The 20,148-nt window shown below is 43.0% G+C and overlaps 1 protein-coding gene across 9 annotated transcripts in view; it reads left to right on the forward strand.

Annotated features, from left to right (window-relative positions):
• Positions 1-18,959, forward strand: part of LOC137380605 (serine/threonine-protein kinase 32C) — a 389,529-nt gene extending 370,570 nt beyond the window's left edge. For 6 of the 9 annotated variants that reach the window (XM_068052681.1, XM_068052682.1, XM_068052689.1 and 3 more), the window contains exons 9-13: positions 5,019-5,144; positions 5,344-5,475; positions 8,471-8,538; positions 9,583-9,660; positions 18,394-18,959. In XM_068052681.1, coding sequence (XP_067908782.1) covers positions 5,019-5,144; positions 5,344-5,475; positions 8,471-8,538; positions 9,583-9,660; positions 18,394-18,532 — 543 coding nt within the window. In that variant the 3' untranslated portion in view covers positions 18,533-18,959. Of the gene's footprint in view, positions 1-5,018; positions 5,145-5,343; positions 5,476-8,470; positions 8,548-9,582; positions 9,661-18,393 lie in introns of those variants that run through there. The other 3 variants (XM_068052684.1, XM_068052686.1, XM_068052687.1) reach the window with 3 other exon arrangements.
• The last annotated feature ends 1,189 nt before the right edge of the window (positions 18,960-20,148 follow it).

Raw genomic sequence — 20,148 nt, forward strand, 5'->3', positions numbered from 1 at the left:
GCGACACTCATGGGCCTTGGGTAGTTGCTCCACTGGCAGCAGCCACCATGGTGGCGCTGCTCAATGGAAGGGCTGCAGGCCAGTGACTGGCTGGCAGCTGTCCGAGGTTGGGACTTCCAGTGCCAGGGTCCTTGATCGCATGAAAGGCCTGCCGCTGTCCACTTAAGTGCCTGATTGGCGCTAGATTCGTGGGTCTTCTGGAGAAGAGGCGACACAGGGTTCTCAGCATTGTTTTCCTGCACATTGAGACTTCTGTCGCCAGCATAAAATCCTGGCACTGGCTGGGCTAAAAATTGGTAAAGAGGAGTTATTAGAAAAGTACTTAAAGTTGAGAAGTCACTTGGACTGGATGAGATACATCTGAGGATACTGAGGGAAGTAAGAGTGGAAATTGCAGAGGCACTGGCCATAATCCTCCAATCCTCCTTCGATGAAGGAGTGGTGCCAGAGGACTGGAGAATTGCAAATGTTACACCCTTGTTCAGCAAAGGGTGTAGGGATAAACCCGACAACTATAGGCCAGTCATTTTAACCTTGGTGGTGAGAAAGCTTTCAGAAGTGATAATCTGGGACAAAATTACTGTCATTTGGACAAATGTCGATTAACTAAGAAAAGCCAGCACAGATTTAAGGGCAAATCATGTTCAACTAATTTGATTGAGTTTTTGATGAGGTAACAGAGAGGGTTGATGAGGATAATGCAGTTGATGTTGTGTACTTGGACTTCCAAAGGTCATTTGATAAAGTGCCACATAACAGGCTTTTCAGCAAAGTGGAAGCCCATGGAATAACAGGAACGGTGGCAGCAATGATATAAAGTTGGCTGAGTGACACGAAGTAGGGAGTAGTGGAGAATGGTTGTTTTTCTGACTGGAGGAAGGTATATAGTGGAGTTCCCCTGGGATTGGTATTAGGACCACTGCTTTTCTTGTTCAGTATTAGTGACCTAGATTTGGATGTGCAGGGCACAATTTCAAAATTTGCAGATGACACAAAACTTGGAAGTATTGTGAACTATGAGGAGGATAGTGATAGACCTCAAGAGGACATAGACAGGCTGGTGGAATGGCTAACACATGGCAGATGAAATTTAACACAGAGAAGTGTGAGGTGATACATTTTGGTAGGAAGAATGAGGAAAGAGAAAATAAAATAAAGGATTGCACTTCCTGAGATTGTGCTGGAGGCAGATTCAATCATGGCTTTCAAAAGGGAATTGGATAATCTGAAAAGAAAAAAAATTGCAGGGCTCTGGAGAAAGTGTGGGAATAGCAGAGTTGCTCTTGCAGAGAGTTGGCATGGACATGATGAGCCAAATGGCCTCTTTCTGTGCTTCTTCTTCTTCTTTGGCCTCCTTGTCTCGAGAGACAATGGGTAAGCGCCTGGAGGTGGTCAGTGGTTTGTGGAGCAGCGCCTGGAGTGGCTATAAAGGCCAATACTAGAGTGACAGACTCTTCCACAGGTGCTGCAGATAAAATAGGTTGTTAGGGCTGTTTCGCAGTTGGCTCTCCCCTTGCGCTTCTGTCTTTTTTCCTGCCAACTGCTAAGTCTCTTCGACTCGCCACACTTTAGCCCCGCCTTTATGGCTGCCCGCCAGCTCTGGCTATCGCTGGCAACTGACTCCCACGACTTGTGATCAATGTCACAGGACTTCATGTCGCATTTGCAGACTTCTTTCTGTGCTGTAACCATTCTATTCTATGAAAAGCAGTAGGATATACAAAGGCAAACAGAACACACGCACTAAGGGAATGCACAAGAGTGATTAGTTCACTTTTAAACAAAATGGCATGATTTGATTCATAAATTTGGTTTGGAATGTTTATGTTATGGTGGCTTTTATTTTTGCATTGTGGCCAATTAGATGCTACGATCGTCAGTACAAGAGGGAAGATAAGGTGTGGCACTGTTGAGGAATTGCGGTTGCATTGACTGGTATCGCATGGATAGCATGGTCAGAAAGGAGAGATCTAAGTTGCCTCCTCCTCCCCCTCCTCCTCTTCATGCTCCTGTTCCTCAGCTGGTTGCTGTATAGCTGCTGGCAAGGGCTGTCCCCTCATGATGGCGTGGTTTTACAGCATGCAGCAGACCACCGATACTCTTGACACCTGCTCTCCAGAATGGTCCAGACAGCACAAGCATTGTTTCAGCACTCCAATGGTCTGCTGTATCATATTTAGTGTGACAGCATAGCTTCCATTGTATGTATGGTGCACATGTGTGAATAGGTGTGTGCACTGGAGTCGTCAGCCATATAGTCAGTAAATGGCCTTTATCGCCAGTAGCTGCTCTTCGGTTTGTCGTAGTGGCTCAAATGCAGCTGGCACAGTGACTGCTGCAGAATAAGCATCATGACTACTGCCAGGATACCAGGCATTGACTTGCATGATTCACTGCCTATGGTCACACATCAGCTGGACATTGAGAATGGAATCCCTTTCGGTTCAGTTCAGAGCAGAGTTGACATACGGCATCCGTAAAATGCTGTACCTGCCATCAGTAGTACCCTGTACCATAAAGAAGCCTGCAATCATAGTGAACCTGTATGCTCCCTCTGTCTGAGAAGGAAGAGAGAATGAAATGTAGTTAGCTGTCATTGAGTGGAAAGCCTCAGTGGATGGCAAAATGCAAGATGTTCCAAGCTACAGCTTGGAAGGAACCTGATGCATAATAGTTCATCGCCATGATCACCTTCGCATTGGCGATGAGGTCCTTGTCCTGCTCAGAGACCTGCAGTATGGCTGCAGCAGGTAGCAGATTTCAGTGAGGACGTACTCACTGAAGCGCTGACGTCTTCCATATTGAATCGTGAGGTTCAGGTAGGAGAATTGTTCCCTGAACACCCTGGGCGGATGTGGCCCCCTGCTGGGAGCCCTTCTTTCCCCCACCCCCCGCACTGCCCCCCCATGGCCACGGCTTCCAGCAGCTTGTCCTGCTCTATGTGGTCACCGTTCATTCTCTAAGTTATGCTGTATTCCAAGGAACATGTCTACAAGACACCCATGTCTGGAACAATTGATTTGTGCAGAGTCATGAAGTCAGCAAAAACTCCTTTCGACTTTTGCAACTTGAAACAACTACGGAAAGCACCAAACACTTGCTTTACAATCGCAGTAACAGCCAGAAGAAATCAACCAGCAACTAACCTATAAGTAATTAATGATCCCTTTAAAATAGTGCTGATAGTCTTTCCAGCTGCTGAACGCATGCTCAGCTATGTGAAGTTAATAGAGGGCATTGGCTGGAAGGTTGAGCTCCAAAATGGCATTGCCAGCATCAAATTAGTGTTACATATTAATTGACGTCATGATATGCCAGCTCTGCCTACTTCCAGTGGATGCTTACTGTGCATGGAAACACCCTGACCAGTATGGCGCACAGTGACATTCACTGCACAAATTTGTGCGCACACCGCAGATGCCATTTTTCAGCTCCAAGTGTACTCTTAGCATCCAAAAAACGGGTACAAACAATCCGAATGTCTCGTCCCATATCTTTTTTAATAAAACCCAGTATTCCATTAACTTTTTTCATGGCCTTATCAACTTGAGGTGGTGCTTTTAATTTCTGAACCTGACACTGGTTCAGCGTCAAATGAAGTATTTTGTCCACTTCTGAGCACCACACCTTGGGAAGGATGTGAAGACATTGGAGAGGGTGCAAAAAAGATTTACGAAAATGATTCAAGGGATGAAGAACGTCAGTTACATGGAAAAATTGGAGAAGCTGGGGCTGTTCTCCTTGGAGAAGAGAAGGTTGAGAGGGGATTTTCTGCTCTTTAACATCCCCCAGCCTTTCTCATTCAAGGTATACTCCATCACAGGCATTTCATCAACCTCTTTTTTTTTTTTTTGCCCATTCCACCATCTTTTCCATACCTGCTTTCAGTTTTCTTTGATATTCAGAATTATTCACTATGCCTCCTATTTCAGTATCATCTGCAAATTGTGACAGTTAAAGGAAGATGAATTAAACAGTTATAAATAGTTATTTGCCAAACTGCTTCAGCAATCTTGCTACCAAATCCGAGTGCAATCATTCAGTAAGGTATGTTCTAAGTTGTTAAAGAAAATATTTTATAGAAAGAAGAAAATCTGCACTTAATAGTGCTTTTCACATCCTCAGTCCATTGCAAATCACTTCATAGACAATGAGTAACCTTGGAAATGTAGTTACTTCTGTTTTATAATTGAAAGATAAATTGTACTCAAAAACACTGGGAGAACTGCTCCATCTCTTCTATAATCATGAAATAGCTCCTATCTAAAGATTATTAAAGTTAACCAGAATATTTTAATTTTTTTTGCAAGCACTACCAGAAGTTGAGTGCAGTCTGATAAAATTCCAGTGTTCGATTGAAGTTGTTGACCTGTTTCAAATAAACTATTTTGTTACACAGACAAGTACAGGAATTTTCTCTGATAATAGAAACACACAGACTAATTCTAAACTTGTATATGAGTAACATTGAGGTTCTGTAACAATTTCAAGTACAATGTACATCTCTATCTCTTCTCATAGAGAACAACATTTCAGAACAACGACAGATATGGTATGGGAGAAAATGAGATGGAAAAACAAAGGTAGGAGGAGGTTGGGCAAAAGCATTGTCAAACAGAAGAGTTTTAGGAGGCTTTGGGAAAGAACTCCAGCAGACAGAGGTGTGATGACTGAAGGTATAGCTACAGGTGGTGTTCCAGAAAGAGGATGGAATGAAGACTGACTAGGTATTGGAGGATGTGTGAGTTAACATTCTACTTGAGATCACAGATCTATGGTGAGGCTGTGGAGAGAATTGAAGATGAGGGAGAGTATCTTGTAATCCGTCTAATTCCGTAGAAACAGAAGTGGGATCAGCATGTGCTTCTGACAGGAAAAAATGGGAGAAAGAGAAGTAAAAGGCCCCCTGAAGCCTGGTGAAAGTGTGATCTAATTATTTATTCATGAAAAGAAAAAGCTGGTTTAAAATATTAATTTTTAACAAAATCCTAAGTTAACAGCTCTGTCTTTGCTTCCAGTTACTTACTGTCAAACCTGAGCACCGGCTCTCCAGCCTTTCAGATATTCAGAACTGCTCTTACTTATCTGATGTCAGCTGGGATGCTGTCCACCAGAAGAAGATGGAACCTGGCTTTGTTCCAAACGTAAGCAAAGAAAACCACCTACCCTAGTGCAAGAACACTCTAAATGCTGATAAAATGACATTTTTTAATACATTCTATAACCTGCCAATCCTCTTACATGAGAGATTACTGTTAAATATGTAAAAAAAAAATCTACATTCCCACAGTCAGCTTGGAAAGCAACACTGTTTCAATCAGTAATAATCTATCATTTAAACAGAAAGGTCGGCTGCACTGTGACCCTACATTTGAACTAGAAGAAATGATTCTAGAGTCAAGACCACTACACAAAAAGAAGAAAAGGCTGGCGAAGAACAAATCCAGAGACAACAGCAAGGATAGCTCCCAGTCAGTAAGTCTTCATTCATATGATGGGTGAAGATGTGCTTAAATAGCCCAAATGTACAGAAGTTTTGCTTTATGATACAAACCAATTCATACTAAGATATATATGTATCTGCATCTATTATTTTGAGTATAGTTGCAAACATCAACATCCTAGGGGCTACCATTGACCAGAAACTGAACTGGAGTAGCCATTATAAATACCGTGGCTACCAGAGCAGGTCAGAGGCTAGGAATCCTGAGGCGAGTAACTCACCTCCTGACTCCCCAAAGCCTGCCCACCATCTGCAAGGCACAAGTCAGGAGTGTGATGGAATACTCTCCACTTGCCTGGATGGGTGCAGCTCCAACAACACCCAAGAAGCTCGACACCATTCAGGACATAGCAGCCCACTTGATTGGCACCCCATCTACAAACATTCAGTCCCTCCACCACCGACACACAGTGGCAGCAGTGTGTACCATCTACAAGATGCACTGCAGCAACGCACCAAAGCTCCTTAAGACAGCACCTTCCAAACCCGTGATCACTACCAACTAGAAGGACAAGGGCAGCAAATGCATGGGAACACCACCACCTGCAAGTTCCCCTCCAAGTCACACACCTTCCTGACTTGGAACTATATCGCCGTTCCTTCACTGTCGCTGGGTCAAAATCCTGGAACTCCCTTCCCAACAGCACTCTGGGTGGACCTACCCCACATGGACTGTAGCGGTTCAATAAGGCAGCTCACCACCACCTTCTCAATGGCAATTAGGGATGGGCAATAAATGCTGGCCTGGCCAGCGATGCCCAAATCCCATGAATAAATGAAAAAAAATTGTTTCTCATCCAAGAAGACACATTCTGTCTGTTGGAATGAGGCTTCTACTATCTACTTCATGAAATGTGAAAGGAAAAGCTCATTCTTGCTTGCCATAGTTACTGTTGGAGCTGAATACTTTCCCTATGGCCCTGTATCATCAAAGGCCAGTTCCTATTACAAGTAAAAATGCATATGAGGGCCTTGATTTTCAATCAGGCGTCAGGATCATTTCCGGCTCTTGACCCTGTGCCGCATGTGTGTTGCTGATGCTACGCCATCTTCAAATCCTCATCATCTAATTGGGCAGAGGCGAGCTTGGCGCCCAATTAATGGTACTGAATGCTGCCAGGTGGCGGGAACTGACTGCTGAGAGCAATCCTCGAAGGAAGATGACAACCATGACTGGGCTTGCTGCTGCCTTGCAAAATAGAGGAGGCAGGAAATCAGAGGGCCAGCAGCCTCATGGCGCAGAGGAGTGGCTAAACAGCCAATGAAAAGGTACTGCACCCACTCTGACACAATAATCCTTTTTGCCAAAACATTTTTTTCACCATTAACGTGACTTGATGGCTGCCCGCATTGCACCCAGCAGCTGTGCACCAGACTGTTCGGGTTCACCGATCTGTGACTTCAAAATCGACTTCTGACCCTCCCCTACCCATTAACAAAATCCTCGAGCAGCTTAATGGGCAGTGAATTGGAGGCAAGTGGGTTCACGGCTTCCCACTCCCCCCTCCACCGCCTGCTTCCCCCACCTTCCCCCCACCGTTTTGAAGATAGCAGAGGTGTTAGGATGCTGACACACCATTCGGGAGTGCTACTTTTGGATGTACTGTACTTAAATTTCCAGCAGGCATTTGATAAGGTGCCACGTCAAAGGTTATTGTTGAAAAAAAAGCTCATGGTTTAGGGGGTAACATTTTAGCATGGCTTGAAGATTGGCTAACTAACAGGAAAGAGAGAGTAGGCATAAATGGGTCATTTTCTGGTTGGCAAGTTGTAATGAGTGCTGGGCCTCAACATTTTACAATTTATATGAATGACTTGGATGAAGGGACCAAAGATATGGTTGCTAAATTTTCTGATGACACAAAGATAGGTAGGAAAGTAAGTTGTAAAGTGGACATGAGGCTACAAAGGGATATATATAGGTTAAGTGAGTGGGCAAAGATCTGGCAAATGGAGTATAATGTGGGAAAATGTGAAATTGTCTATTTTGGCATTATGAATGAAAAAGAAGCATATTATCTAAATGGTGAGAGATTGCAGAGCTCTGTGATGATCTGGATGTCCTAGTGCATGAATTGCAAAAGGTTAGTTTGCAGGTACAGCAAGTAATTAGAAAAGCTAATAGAATGTTATTGTTTATTGCAAGGGGAATTGAATACAAAAGTAGGGAGGTTATGCTTCAGTTATACAGGTCATTGGTGAGACCACATCTGGAGTACTGTGTACAGTATTAGTCTCCTTATTTAAGGAAGGATGTAAATGTGTTGGAAGCAGTTCAGAGAAAGGTTACTGGACTAATTCATACCTGGAATTGGCGGGATGTCTTATGAGGAAAGGTTGGACAGCCTAGGCTTGTATCCACTGGAGTTTAGAAGAGGTGACTTGATTGAAACATATAAGATCCTGAGGGGTCTTGACAGGGTGGATGTGGAAATGATGTTTCCCCTTGTGGGAGAATCTAGAATTAGAGGTCACTGTTTAAAAATAAGGTTTACTCATTCAAGACAGAGATGAGGAGAAATGTTTTCTCTGAGGTTTGTGAGTCTTTGGAACTCCCTTCCTCAAAAGGTGGTGAAAGAAGAGTCTTTACATATTTTTAAGGCAGAGGTAGATAGATTCTTGATAAGCAAGGGGCTGAAAAGTTATTGGGGATAGGCGGGATGTGGAGTCAGGGTTACAATCAGATCAGCCATGATCTTATTGAATGGCGGAGCAGGCTCAAGGGGCTGCATGGCCTACTCCTGCTCCTAATTCGTATGTTCATATGCTATTTTCAAAGTGCACCCATATTGATCTCACCCCCATGGGCAATTGAACATCCTGGCCGAGATGTAAGAAAACAAATGATGGTTACAGAATTTAACAATGTAATAACTGTGGCACGACCGCTGCACACATTCAGCTAGAATTCTGTTAACCTTTGGAATTTGTACATTTTGGTAATTGTTCTTTTTATTCCTCTGCAAGGATAATGAGTATCTCCAGGAGTGTTTAGAAGTAGTGAGACAAGAGTTTATGGTCTTCAACAGAGAAAAGTAAGTATGGTAAGAGCATTTTATCATTAATCTTACAGCTATAGAGCAAATGAAGCTGAAGCACAAGAAGAAGGCAGTTCTCTGAACATAGACCTGAATCTTCTCCGCAAACACCCCCAGCCCCCTTCGTCCCAAGACTGCTAATTCATAAAAGCAATCTTACTTAATATCAGCACAACTTTTATTTTGTGATGTATTAAAAATTCATTTGAATGAAACTCTTTTTAATTTGGCACATTTGCAAGGACAAAGAAATGGGTCTTAAAAAATATTCCAAGTGCAGTTTCTCCCATGGTGGAAAGTAGTGGATTTATCAGTGGGAATACCAGTGGTGACCCTGCTGTGACATTACTTTTTGTCTGATAATGCTTCCGTGAAGCACCTTGGAACCTTTATCACGCTAAAGGCGCTATATAAATGTAAGTTGTTGTTATGTCTACCAGGGTTAAATGTAAACACCAAATTAGTGGACCTCCTGCATTGGAACAGCCATTTCACTTGGCTGCAGCCAGATTACATTTGGCACTTCTGAAGGGTAAGTATTTTGTTTTGCATGGTTACTTTGTGTCACAGTCTAGTTTTGAGGAGAATAGGATTCTATCTTGTATTAATGAGAGGTGCTTAGAGGAAACTAGTTTTTTTTGGTAGGGGTCAAACCAGCTCCCACTATCCATTGTTAGTCTACACAAAGGGGATAATCAAATGGGAGGTCTGTGTGACAGCTGACCCACTTAATTCTGCCACTGATGATCACGAAAGGAGTAAAATTGAGAAACTGATATTTAAGATATTTTACCCCTACTGGTGTAATCAGGTCACCAATGGTTTTCGCACTGTCCTGGTTATCAGCAGTGCAGCCTCTTCTCATCATGTCATACACATTTGATTTCAGGTAATAAGGGGTTTGAAACACCACTACAGGTTGGTTGATCCAATCAACCCCACTGTTTTTGTAAAATGTAACTGGCTCAATGATAGCAGCAATATTCTATGTGTGAATCCATCTTCAGATTTATTTCACTGTAAATATTTTTAAATGCCTAGGGAGAAAAATCAGTGCAAAGTATTACCAAGATCAAAACCAACAGTTTGGACTGGCAGCTGTCTTCCTTTTAGAAAATGGTAATGATACGGGTTTAATCTTTGGAAAGGCACAAAAGGTCTTTATGTTTGTCAGTTGTTGCTCTTGCTGATTGAGTCCTGCAAAACTCTGAATAAACTGAACCAAATGTCCTTACACAATCCAGAAGGAAGGTATTACCCATGAAAATGTAAAGGAGCAGCTAACTATAGATAAACAATGCTAATTATGAGTAGGGCTCCAGTTTTGCCCCAGGACATTTTTTTGAGATATGGTTTAATTGTGATGAAGCATCAAAAGTCACAGGTATCATTAAAAAAAAATTAAGAAATTAACAAATTTTTCAACACCAAAAGCAAATTTATTTTTCTATATTTTTCATACGAACACAGCAGCAATTTACAGCATTGGTGGGTATTGCATTGGATGTGGGTGCTGCTTCCTTCTTGGGTTGTTTCAGGTACCGACTGCTACATTTGGGGTCTTGTAGATGGAGTTGCCAAAGATCTCCTCCTGTCAGGGGAGGGGATGGAGTTTAGGGTTGCCCCAGTTGACTTAAATCTTCTCTCTGAAGACCATCAGTTGGCAGGCTACTGGCTGACCTTTAGTTCAGCAGGCTTGTTTGAACCTTGGAAGAATGCTCAGGGTATGAGGGATAAGCTGCCATTATGACCACAAGCAGTTGTGTCATTGTCCCAGGTTTAAGGTGTGGAATGGTCATAACCCTTGCAAGGTGCAGGTTCACCACATGCTGTCCCTCTTTAGGTACCAGTATCACTAGCTGCCTGGACGACCTGAAGTAACCACATTCTGCTGCATATTAACTCTATCATGGATTTATATTTGAAGGGAATTGCTTCGTGTGCATTCATAAATTATATCTATTCAAATTTCTATGTTCAATCCATTGACCAACTACTCCCTTTTTATAATTATAAAGATTTTAGCTAACCACTATGTCAGAATATGTCATGACAACAGAAAACTGCAAGCATAAATTTCTCTATACTTTATGCTGAGCTCACAAAATTCTAGCTGCAGGTCAGCTGTATTTTTTGTAGCAATAAATGTGGGATTTTATGGGTTAAGCATTTCGGCATGATAATTTTTAATTGTCCCTTTTCTTGATTATAGATGTACTCCAAAAATATCACTGCATATCTGAATCCATAGTTAGTGTCCCTCTCACACAACTAAATGTGCTTATTTCTGTAATGTCTGAAGAAAGTAAGGTGGAACCAGAGGAACATCTTGACAAATAGACAGCCTTAGTTATTACCCTGAAATGAACTGCGGATCTTGTTTTGTTCAAATACATCATTTTCCAAATATTCCAATTTACAGATTGCTCCCTGGAATCCTAAATATTCTTCATTTCATGATCTAATCAATGAAGCAAATATGTTGACATGACAAAAGCCAAAGGGATCATTTGCTTTTTACCATTAGTGTCAAAGTAACAGGCCTACCTTATGTTGGCCTGCTGCCTTTGGCTCTCTGTCTCCCCACCTCACCACTTTACACCAAACTTTTCCTAAATTGCAGCAAATATGGTGTTGAGACTCCAAGAAAAAAAACTGTCAAAATTATCCTGAAAACATCCTGATTAAACTAATGCCAATGCTGAGCAGTAGTGGTATTCCAAGGCTGCCACTTAGATGTCTTCATAACTTGTGCAGATTTGTGTTGTGCCAAATTTACCCTCTTTACTGCAGGATAAATTTGATGACAACAGGAAACTGCAAACATGAATTTCTCTATCACTATCAACACGACATTACCACGTGAAAATCTTGTGTATGAGCAATTTTTGTAAAGCCATAGTGGGTTGAATGCACAGCCCCTGAAAATGGCTTGCAATGCGCCATTACCCTGTGCCCATTTGATATGATGCAGGCAGCATGCCAATTTTGTGCTCATTCCCATGATTGTAGCATGCAGCCAGCACGAACTGCACTGTTGAGTGACTGCACGCCTCTGCAGGGACCCAGAGTCATGGGAGGCTAGCACCAGTTAAAGCTAATATGCATCTACACCTTTTAAAAGGGAGGTACATTGTGTCTGCAGCAGGTGGTGAAGGTCCTTGTACAAGTCCCTCAGACGTGGAAAAAGACTGAATAATGGCACAAGGGAGACTGTGGGCTTCAAGATTTTCAGATGCTGCACTGGGTGCCTTAATGGAGGAGATGCAAAGGAGGAGAGAGGTGCTGTATCCACAGTGGGCCAGGAGGCCCTCCGGAGAAATGTTCAGAAGGCAATGGGATCAGATAGCCATGGAGGTCAGTGCCAGAAGTCAAGCCCCGAGAACCCTGGATGTAGTGCTGCGGAAAGTTCAATGGCCTCACACAAGTGGTTAAGGTCGGTGAATTCATCTTCGAATGACATATCCCACTAACTGCACCATTAGCTTCAGACACTCCTCAATTCGCCATACCCCTATCACTCTCTACCAACAATCTCTATCAATCATGACTCATGCCTAACATTCGTGTGCATCACCTCATCCTCACACCCTTAGTACCTCTGCAAGCCTCACACCCACATCTCACAGCTTGCACACACTGCCAGCTATTCGGTCATGACATCCACATCAACCAAACAGTTTGCACCACACTCAGTGACACACGTCACTCTCCATTGCAGGTTAAGGTGGCGCACAACTGAGGCAGCAGGAGGTGTCAAGCGCTCCTGCGTGTCCTTACCCCGATGGAGGAGATGGTGGTTGCCATCATAAGGGTGGCCATTGCTGATGCTGTGGGGCTGAAACCAGAAAAGATGATGGTATCCTCATACCTAATCCTCCTTCTTACATCCCATTTCTCCCTAATCCTACAATCTCTTCTGATTTACAAGTTGCAGCTGGTGTCAGCATGCACCTCTTGCTTCCGCCCACCCCCCCTCTCCCCCCCAGCTCCATTCAGCAAACCCTATCCTCATGCCTTTCTTCTTTCAGATACCCAAGAACTGCAACCTGGCCAGGCAATGGTGGAAGAGATAGAAGAGTAAGAAGACAGTTATGAAGAAGAAACACGGTCACTCAATTTCACACATACAGCCACCAGCTCTGAAACTAACACTGCCTGTAAGTTTAGCAACAGCAAGGTTGGGTAGGAATTCTGTGGAGGATTCAGATGAGCATTTCGATGGGGTAGGCTTCAGAAGAAGGCTGATGGGTATGCACAATGAAATGCTTGTTGCATTAGCAGACCTACCAAAAAGCATGCAATCAGTGTCAAGGGGCATTGAGGAGTCTGGCATCAACTTGGCACAGGGCTTTGTGCAGAGCTTGAAGCCCATCATTTCCAGCACAGAATTGGTGACCAACTCCAGTAGCATACTTGTGGACCCAACCGTGAAGGCAGCATCAGATGGCCGTGTATAAGCTTCCATTGCAGCAAAAGCAGAAGCAACCCAACATCTGGGTGCTGCAGTGGAAGCTCAGACTTATAGAGTCATAGAGTTATACAGCACAGAAACAGGCCCTTCGGCCCATCGTGTCCTTCTGTCACACAAGGTAAGCATGCTGCCATGCAAGGTCATCCTGCTCTCTACAATGTTCAAAGTGGTTTCCAAGCTCCCGCAGCAGTCCAGCTAGCTGCCCTCCAACAGATTGCTGAGGTGCTGCCCTGGGGGAGTGGCAGTGGCTCCATGGAGAACAAACTGTTGTTCTCTCTCAGAATGACAGCATTCATTTTCCCACCACTACCATTCTGCCAATGCCCTTGCCAATGTCTGCCAGCCAGCCAGCCTAGACTGCTGCCGTCCATGCCAAGGTGGTGCAGTCCGAAGAGGGGCCTTCTCGGCCCAGAGCTGCTCAAGGTCAGCCTCCAAGGCCATCTGCAGTCTCCTCCACTGAAAGTCAGCAGCCTTCCGCCAGCTATGCTGCAACCACTAGGGTAACATTGCGTAGGAGCACTAGGACAGGTAAAGGCACACAGATAACAGGCACTAAGGGATTGCACAAGGGTGATTAGTTGACCTTTCTATGCAATATTGCATGGTTTGATTTGTAAATTTGGTATGGATTTGTTTTTGTGTTGGCTTTTATTTTAGTATTGTGACAAGCAGACACTGTGATGATCAGCAATAAAGGGAAAGTAAGGTTGTGGGATTGTTGATATATGGGAAATTGGGGTTATGTTTACTGGCATCGCAGATGAATGAGTTGTTAACAGACATCCTGGCCAGAAAGGGGGTGTTTAGGTTGCTTCCTCCATTCCTCCTCCTCCTCCTCCTGTTCCTGAGCTGCGTTCTGTATACCTGATGGCAAGGACTGTGCCGCCATGATACCAAGGTTGTGCAGCATGCAGCGGACAACCATGAATTTTGACACTCACTCTGCTGAGTACTGCAGGGCTCCTCCAGAGCGATCCAGGCAGCAGAAGTATTGTTTCAGCATACCAATGGTCTGTTCCATCACATTCCGTGTGGTAGCATAGCTTTCATTGTATGTATGCTGCCCACGTGTGCATGGGTTTCACACCAGAAACATGAGCCACATGATCAGCTATAGCCTTGTTGCCCAGTAGCAATCATTGGTTTGCTATGGTAACTCAAATGCAAATGGCACAGGGGACTGCCACAGAATAAAGGCATCATGACTGCTGCCAGGATACTGGGAATACTGCATGATTCTCTGCATGTGGTCACACACCAGCTGGACGTTAAGGAAGTCAAGTCCCTTTCGGTTGCAGTACATCTCAGAATTGAGGAGTGGCGCCCACAGTAATATTTGTATTATCAATGGCACGTTGCACCAAGGGGAAGCCTGCAATCCTCGAGCAAGAGAGAAGGAAATGTAGTCAGCTCTCATTGAATAGAGAGCATCCGTGACCTCTCTGATGCAACGGTGGATGGCAAATTGTAAGATGTTGGACATATCTCCAGATCAAGCCTGGAAGGAGCTTGATGTATAAAAGTTCATTGCCATGTTTGCCTTCATAGCCACTGGCAATGCAGTCCCCCTCCTGTTCTCTGGTTGCCGTTGTGGCTGCAACAGGTGCCAGATTTCAATGAGGGGTAGACATCACACATTATCCCTCATTGAGTCTCAAGCAGGAAAACTGTTCACTTAACACCCTAGATGGATATGGCCTTCTGCCGAGAGCCCTTCTCCCTCTCCTCCTCTTCCAGCAGCTTGCCCAGCTCTGTTCATTCACCAAGTCATGCTGTATTCCAAGGCGAATGCACCCATATGTGGGAGCAACTGGTTTGTGCAGAAGCCTTGAAGGCAGGACAAAGGCACCTGCCACATCACTCCCTGTAGACTTCAACTTGACAGAACTCTAGAAAGCACCAAACACTTGTACCATCATAGCAACTGTCAGTAGAAACAATCAGCAACTAACCTGTAAGTAGTTGATCCCTTTAAATAGCGCTAGTGGGGGGTCCTTCATGCTGCTGCATACATGTTGAGCTGTGTAAGGTTACAAGAGTGTTTTCGCTGGAGGGTTGAGCTCCAACGTGGCAGCACTGATTGATCTCATAATCTACCAACTCTGTCCACTTCCGGCGGATGCTCATTGCACATGCACTAATGCCCTCACCAATATGGCATCTAGTACGACTCACACCAGAAGTGTACATGTCATTATAGACCTCTAGGCATTTGTAGCACCCATTATCTGAATTTTACGCCAATAGTCTTAACCTTGCCAGTCTAACCGAGAAACTTCTCCAGTGTCACAGGAAAGTTATGCAGGCTAGCAATACTAAAACTGCTGGTATGTCCAATTTGGCTGAAAGAAGCCTGATGCCTAGCACTGCCAGCGTTAGCTGTTCACTTCTGCTGGCAATGACACTCCTTCTTGGTAGTAGGGAGCAAGACCCCAGCTCTGAGTATTTCTGTGTCATCAAGGCTGAAAGTGTGGGGTTACTTATGCTGCATGATTGTTGCTCATGCTGCACTTGCTGATGGAGGCTGCTCTATAATCTACAGGAGTCTTCATCTTCTGTATTTGTTCCACTGTATGAATTAGCTCCATGGAGAAACATTGTAGATGAGAATATACGTGTACAATACCTGAGACTCATTGAGGGGTCTATACCTACCATTTATAATACCCACTCAGACCTGAGTTACTTTAATGCTCAAACGAGTTAAAGCTGCAGTGCTCTTTGAAAAGAATTATTTAAAAGTTTCAACATCCTTTCCAAAATAACTATAACATTAAAAAAAGGCATCCAATCTCCTTTAGTTGGTCAGATATATCAATGTAAGATTTACTATATTTGCTCACCTTTAAACCTATTAGTTAACTCTGTGGTTGAATATAGGTGTTAGTCTAAATTGTGCATCCCTGTTATTTATGGCAACTTCTGAATTATGTTAAGATTGGGGCAAGGGAGTGGAGAGAGAGACAGGACCTAGATTAAATCTAACTCACTCATCTAATTTCTGTTGGGATCTACAGTCCTGTAAAAAAAAAATATATACAAATGAATAATCCTGCCCACAGTTCAGAAATTGCTAACATTGTCCTCTCAACATCTCCTTGATGCCCACTGACTCCCACAACTACCTTGTCTATACTTCCTCACACCCTGCTTCCTGTAAGGACTCTGTTCCATTCTCCCAGTTTCTCTGTCTCCATCATGCCTGTCCGGATGATGCAACCATCCATTCTAGTGCTTCCAATATGTCTTCCTTTTTCCTCAACCGAGGGTCACCCTTCCCTCTCCTTCCCAGAACTATGATAGGGTTCCCTTTGTCCTCACTTTCCACCCCACCAGCCTCCATATTCAATGGATCATCCTCCACCATTTCTGACACTACCAGCATGATGCCACTACCAACCGCATCTTCCTCTCCCCTTTCAGCATTCCGAAGGGACTGTTCCCTCTGCAATGTAGTATAAGGGCCTGAAAGGGTTAATGTTTGAGACAGTGAGAGTAAAACCCTCCCACTGTGGTGATGATGCAATAGTCACATGGGTATTGGGCTGAGAAGAAGCAAGCAGCAGCACACTTGTGGTGTAAATAGTTATATCTGTATATAATAAACAAGTTATTCTTTAGTCCTACAAAGAACCTGAGACTTCTTTAAAGAACACCCGATCTATTCTACTACAATACACAACATGCAACACCCTGGTCCATTCCTCAGTCACCACCAAAACCCCCTCTCTTTCCTATGGCACCTTTCCATGCAAGTTCATGAGATGCAGCACCTGCCCTTTTACCTCTTCCCTTCTGACCATCTAAGGTTCCAAACACTCCTTCCAGGTGAAACAGCAATTTACCTGTACTTCTTTCAATTTAGTATATTGAATTCGTTGCTCACGATGTGGTCTCCTCTACATTTGGGAGACCAAATGTAGACTGGGTGACTACTATGTGGAACACCTCCATTCAATCCACAAGCATGGCCCCCAGCTCCCAGACTGTCACCTGTCATTTTAATTCTCTACCTTGCTCCCACTCTGACCTTTCTGTCCTTGGCCTGTTAGTGTTCCAATGAAACTGAATACAAACTCAAGGAACAGCACCTCATCTTTCGACAGGGCACTTTACAGCCTTCTGGACTCAACATTAAGTTCAATAATTTTGGATCATAACCTCTGCCCCATTTTTTTTTTGCTGGTTTGTTTTTTTTCTTTGTTTCTTACTTTATTCCTTTGCTTTGCATTCGGACTGCTGCTATCCTGCCATTCATACCTCCTCTTGTTGCATCTTTTGTTTCTTTACTTGTCCTATTTCCACTCCCTTTGGCTTTTCAGCACTATTTAATCTCTCCCGCCCACCACTAAGACCTTCCCTTTTCTCCTCTTCCCACCACACCCCACCCCCCTTCACTTCTTCAAAATCTATTACTTTTCTAACTTTTCTCAGTTCTGATGAAAGGTCACAGACCTGAAATGTTAACTCTGTCCCTCCCCCCTCCCCTCACATATGCTGCCTGATCTACTGAGTATTTCCAGCATTTTCTGTTTTTATTTTGGAGAAAAAATGTTATTTAATAAAAGCACCATTGCAGTGCAGTCTACTCGAGAGCATAGGATTGTTCAGATTCATGTTAAGCTGTAACCCACACACACAAACAAAATCCAGGGTTTACCTTAATCATTTGGTTTTACATATGCATGTGCATCAATTTTGGTGGGTTGTCATAACATAATGTTTTCACGTAATTGATAAGCAAATCATAGAATTTCGTAATGTCAGATTCATTATTAATTTTCTCATACAACGTAGATACCTCAATCAGAAAACTACTATACTTTAACTTCTACAAAATATGAAAACAATTTGTAGTTTGGTTGCTTAAGTTTATATTCTGTCATGAGCACAAGAACTGAAGTGTAAGGGCTCCGGGATCATTTAGCAGGAAAAGGGTCATTGTTAGCCAGGTCGCCTCTGTAAATGAGCACAGAAAACTCTGGCTAGAGAAGTAACAAACAACCAAGGCACATCCAGCAAAACCAATTGGAACTAACAGTGATTTATGGCAAGAATGATTCCAGCAGCAGAGTTTAGTTTTTCTTTGTTTGGAAACAAAAATGGCTGTATAAATTCAACTGAACAAGGCCAAATCATTCATCAGCCTCCTCACCTTTGGTGGACTTAATTGGATGTATGTATATGTGTAAAATGAATGAATTGGATCATTTAAATGTCAATGAGTTTAAGGTTGTCTGACTGAAGATCATATTCATAATACATCACAAATCTGGATTTTTTTTTTACCATTCCCACACATGTTGTCAAAAGCATATGGTGCTGGCTCAATGATAACATATTTTCCACGATCTTTTACATTTTAAAATTGTACATAGGTTGAAAAAGAGGGCAGAGGAACCAACAACATCTGTATCCATGGCTGAAGCAAAGGCAGAAGCAGTTGCTGAAGATGAAGGTGAAAGTGGAAACCTGCACATGTGTAGTTCAGTGTGCTCTTCAACAAGTAGCAGCTAGGACTAAAAAGGTCACGCTGCTCTTTCCATCTGTCTTAATGTTTCTCAGGCTACTTCACTGGGCTAATAAGCTTAACAAAGCTTTCAACAGCATTTGGAAAAGAAAATCATCCATTGAATGATTTCTGGATATCCAGTGAACTACAACAGAACGACATTGCTCAGTGAATTTATTTCGTATGTTTTTTAAAAAGCACTGGAAAATAGACAGGTTGATTCTCTTGAGAACTGTAAGGTAGATATTCTCTATGCAACCATATAATGGAACATTATGTCATCAATTTAATAGGATGTTGAATGTTTAAAACAAGTTAAATCTGTATTTCTCATTTAGTTTTTTTGTGCTTTGTTCATGTCTTGCTAATGGTATGTAAAAATCTTTATGTGCAATGGTCCTTACTAATAAAACATCATAACCTTCATACAAATTTGACATAAAAGATTAATAATTTACAATAATTTTATTAGAACAGAAGAAAATTACAAAGTACTGTTGGACTACATTATCATACAATAGAAATAATGAAACAATGGTTTCTATCGCTTCAGAATCTTTCATACAGGGTGGGAGGGGGAACAGAGAACTGGAAGATTTTATGTGTAAATAGTGACAGCATTGTTGTGTATCCACAGTTTTATGTGGCGAGCTTTGATAGGAAAACATATTATTGAACCAAATTTTCATACAAAAGCTTACACTATTTCCAAAAATGTTTCAAATGTGCAGGCACAACCTATGGGCAAGGAGGCCAAAGCTTTTATAGCACTGACATTTTCATTTATTACATGCAATTTGCTATATCTCATTAGCATATAACTAAATGGCTTGAAATGGTATTAATATTCGATCTGTCACATCCAGTGTATACTATTGCTTTGAATGACATATGGTGTGATCAGCTATAAAATATATTAGCAAAGTAGGAAAGTTAATACAATACGCATAACTGATATTTAGTATCAACTGCTTTTACAGTAGGCTATTATAATTGATAAAAGTGAATCTTATGGAGGTTTCGATGAGATAGATAGAAATTCCAATCAGTGACGTTCACTCGGCACTTTTAATGCACTGGTACTACATTTTTGTATGCGCTGGTTTTATGTCAACTTGTTTAAGATAAGCAGATCAACACAGTGGGCTGGATTTTGTTCCCTACCTGGCGTCATGTTCTGTGGCGGGGGGGGTGGTGATGGCGGTGCCAGAGAATCGGAATGGCAGTGGCCGCCACGGAACCTGACACTGGGATTGCCAGGCCCGATTTTCCCAACAGCGGGGAAGCTCCGTGGTGGCTGCCTCCGCGGCTCTGCGATGGGACCCTGCTTTCCATATGTTAATTAGATCTTTGCATTAGTTTAAATGTAACCCACAGCGCTCTTACCTTCAGTTCCCGATCTTCAGCTCGTCATGCGGCACTCACGCGCATTCACTTTCCCGTCCAGGGGAAGCTGGCGCCACCAAGGTGGGGAAGGGGTCACCTCTGCATTATGTGCTGTATGGGGAAGGGGTCAACTTTAAAATGGTATATTTCTTTTGAATTGTTCGCCGCAACATTGCTGCTGGTTGCTGCGAAGGTTTATTGCACACCTATTGCAGAAACAAATCACTGAAACTTT

The sequence above is a fragment of the Heterodontus francisci genome, chromosome 20, assembly GCF_036365525.1.
Source record: "Heterodontus francisci isolate sHetFra1 chromosome 20, sHetFra1.hap1, whole genome shotgun sequence".
NCBI classification, from domain to species: domain Eukaryota; kingdom Metazoa; phylum Chordata; class Chondrichthyes; order Heterodontiformes; family Heterodontidae; genus Heterodontus; species Heterodontus francisci.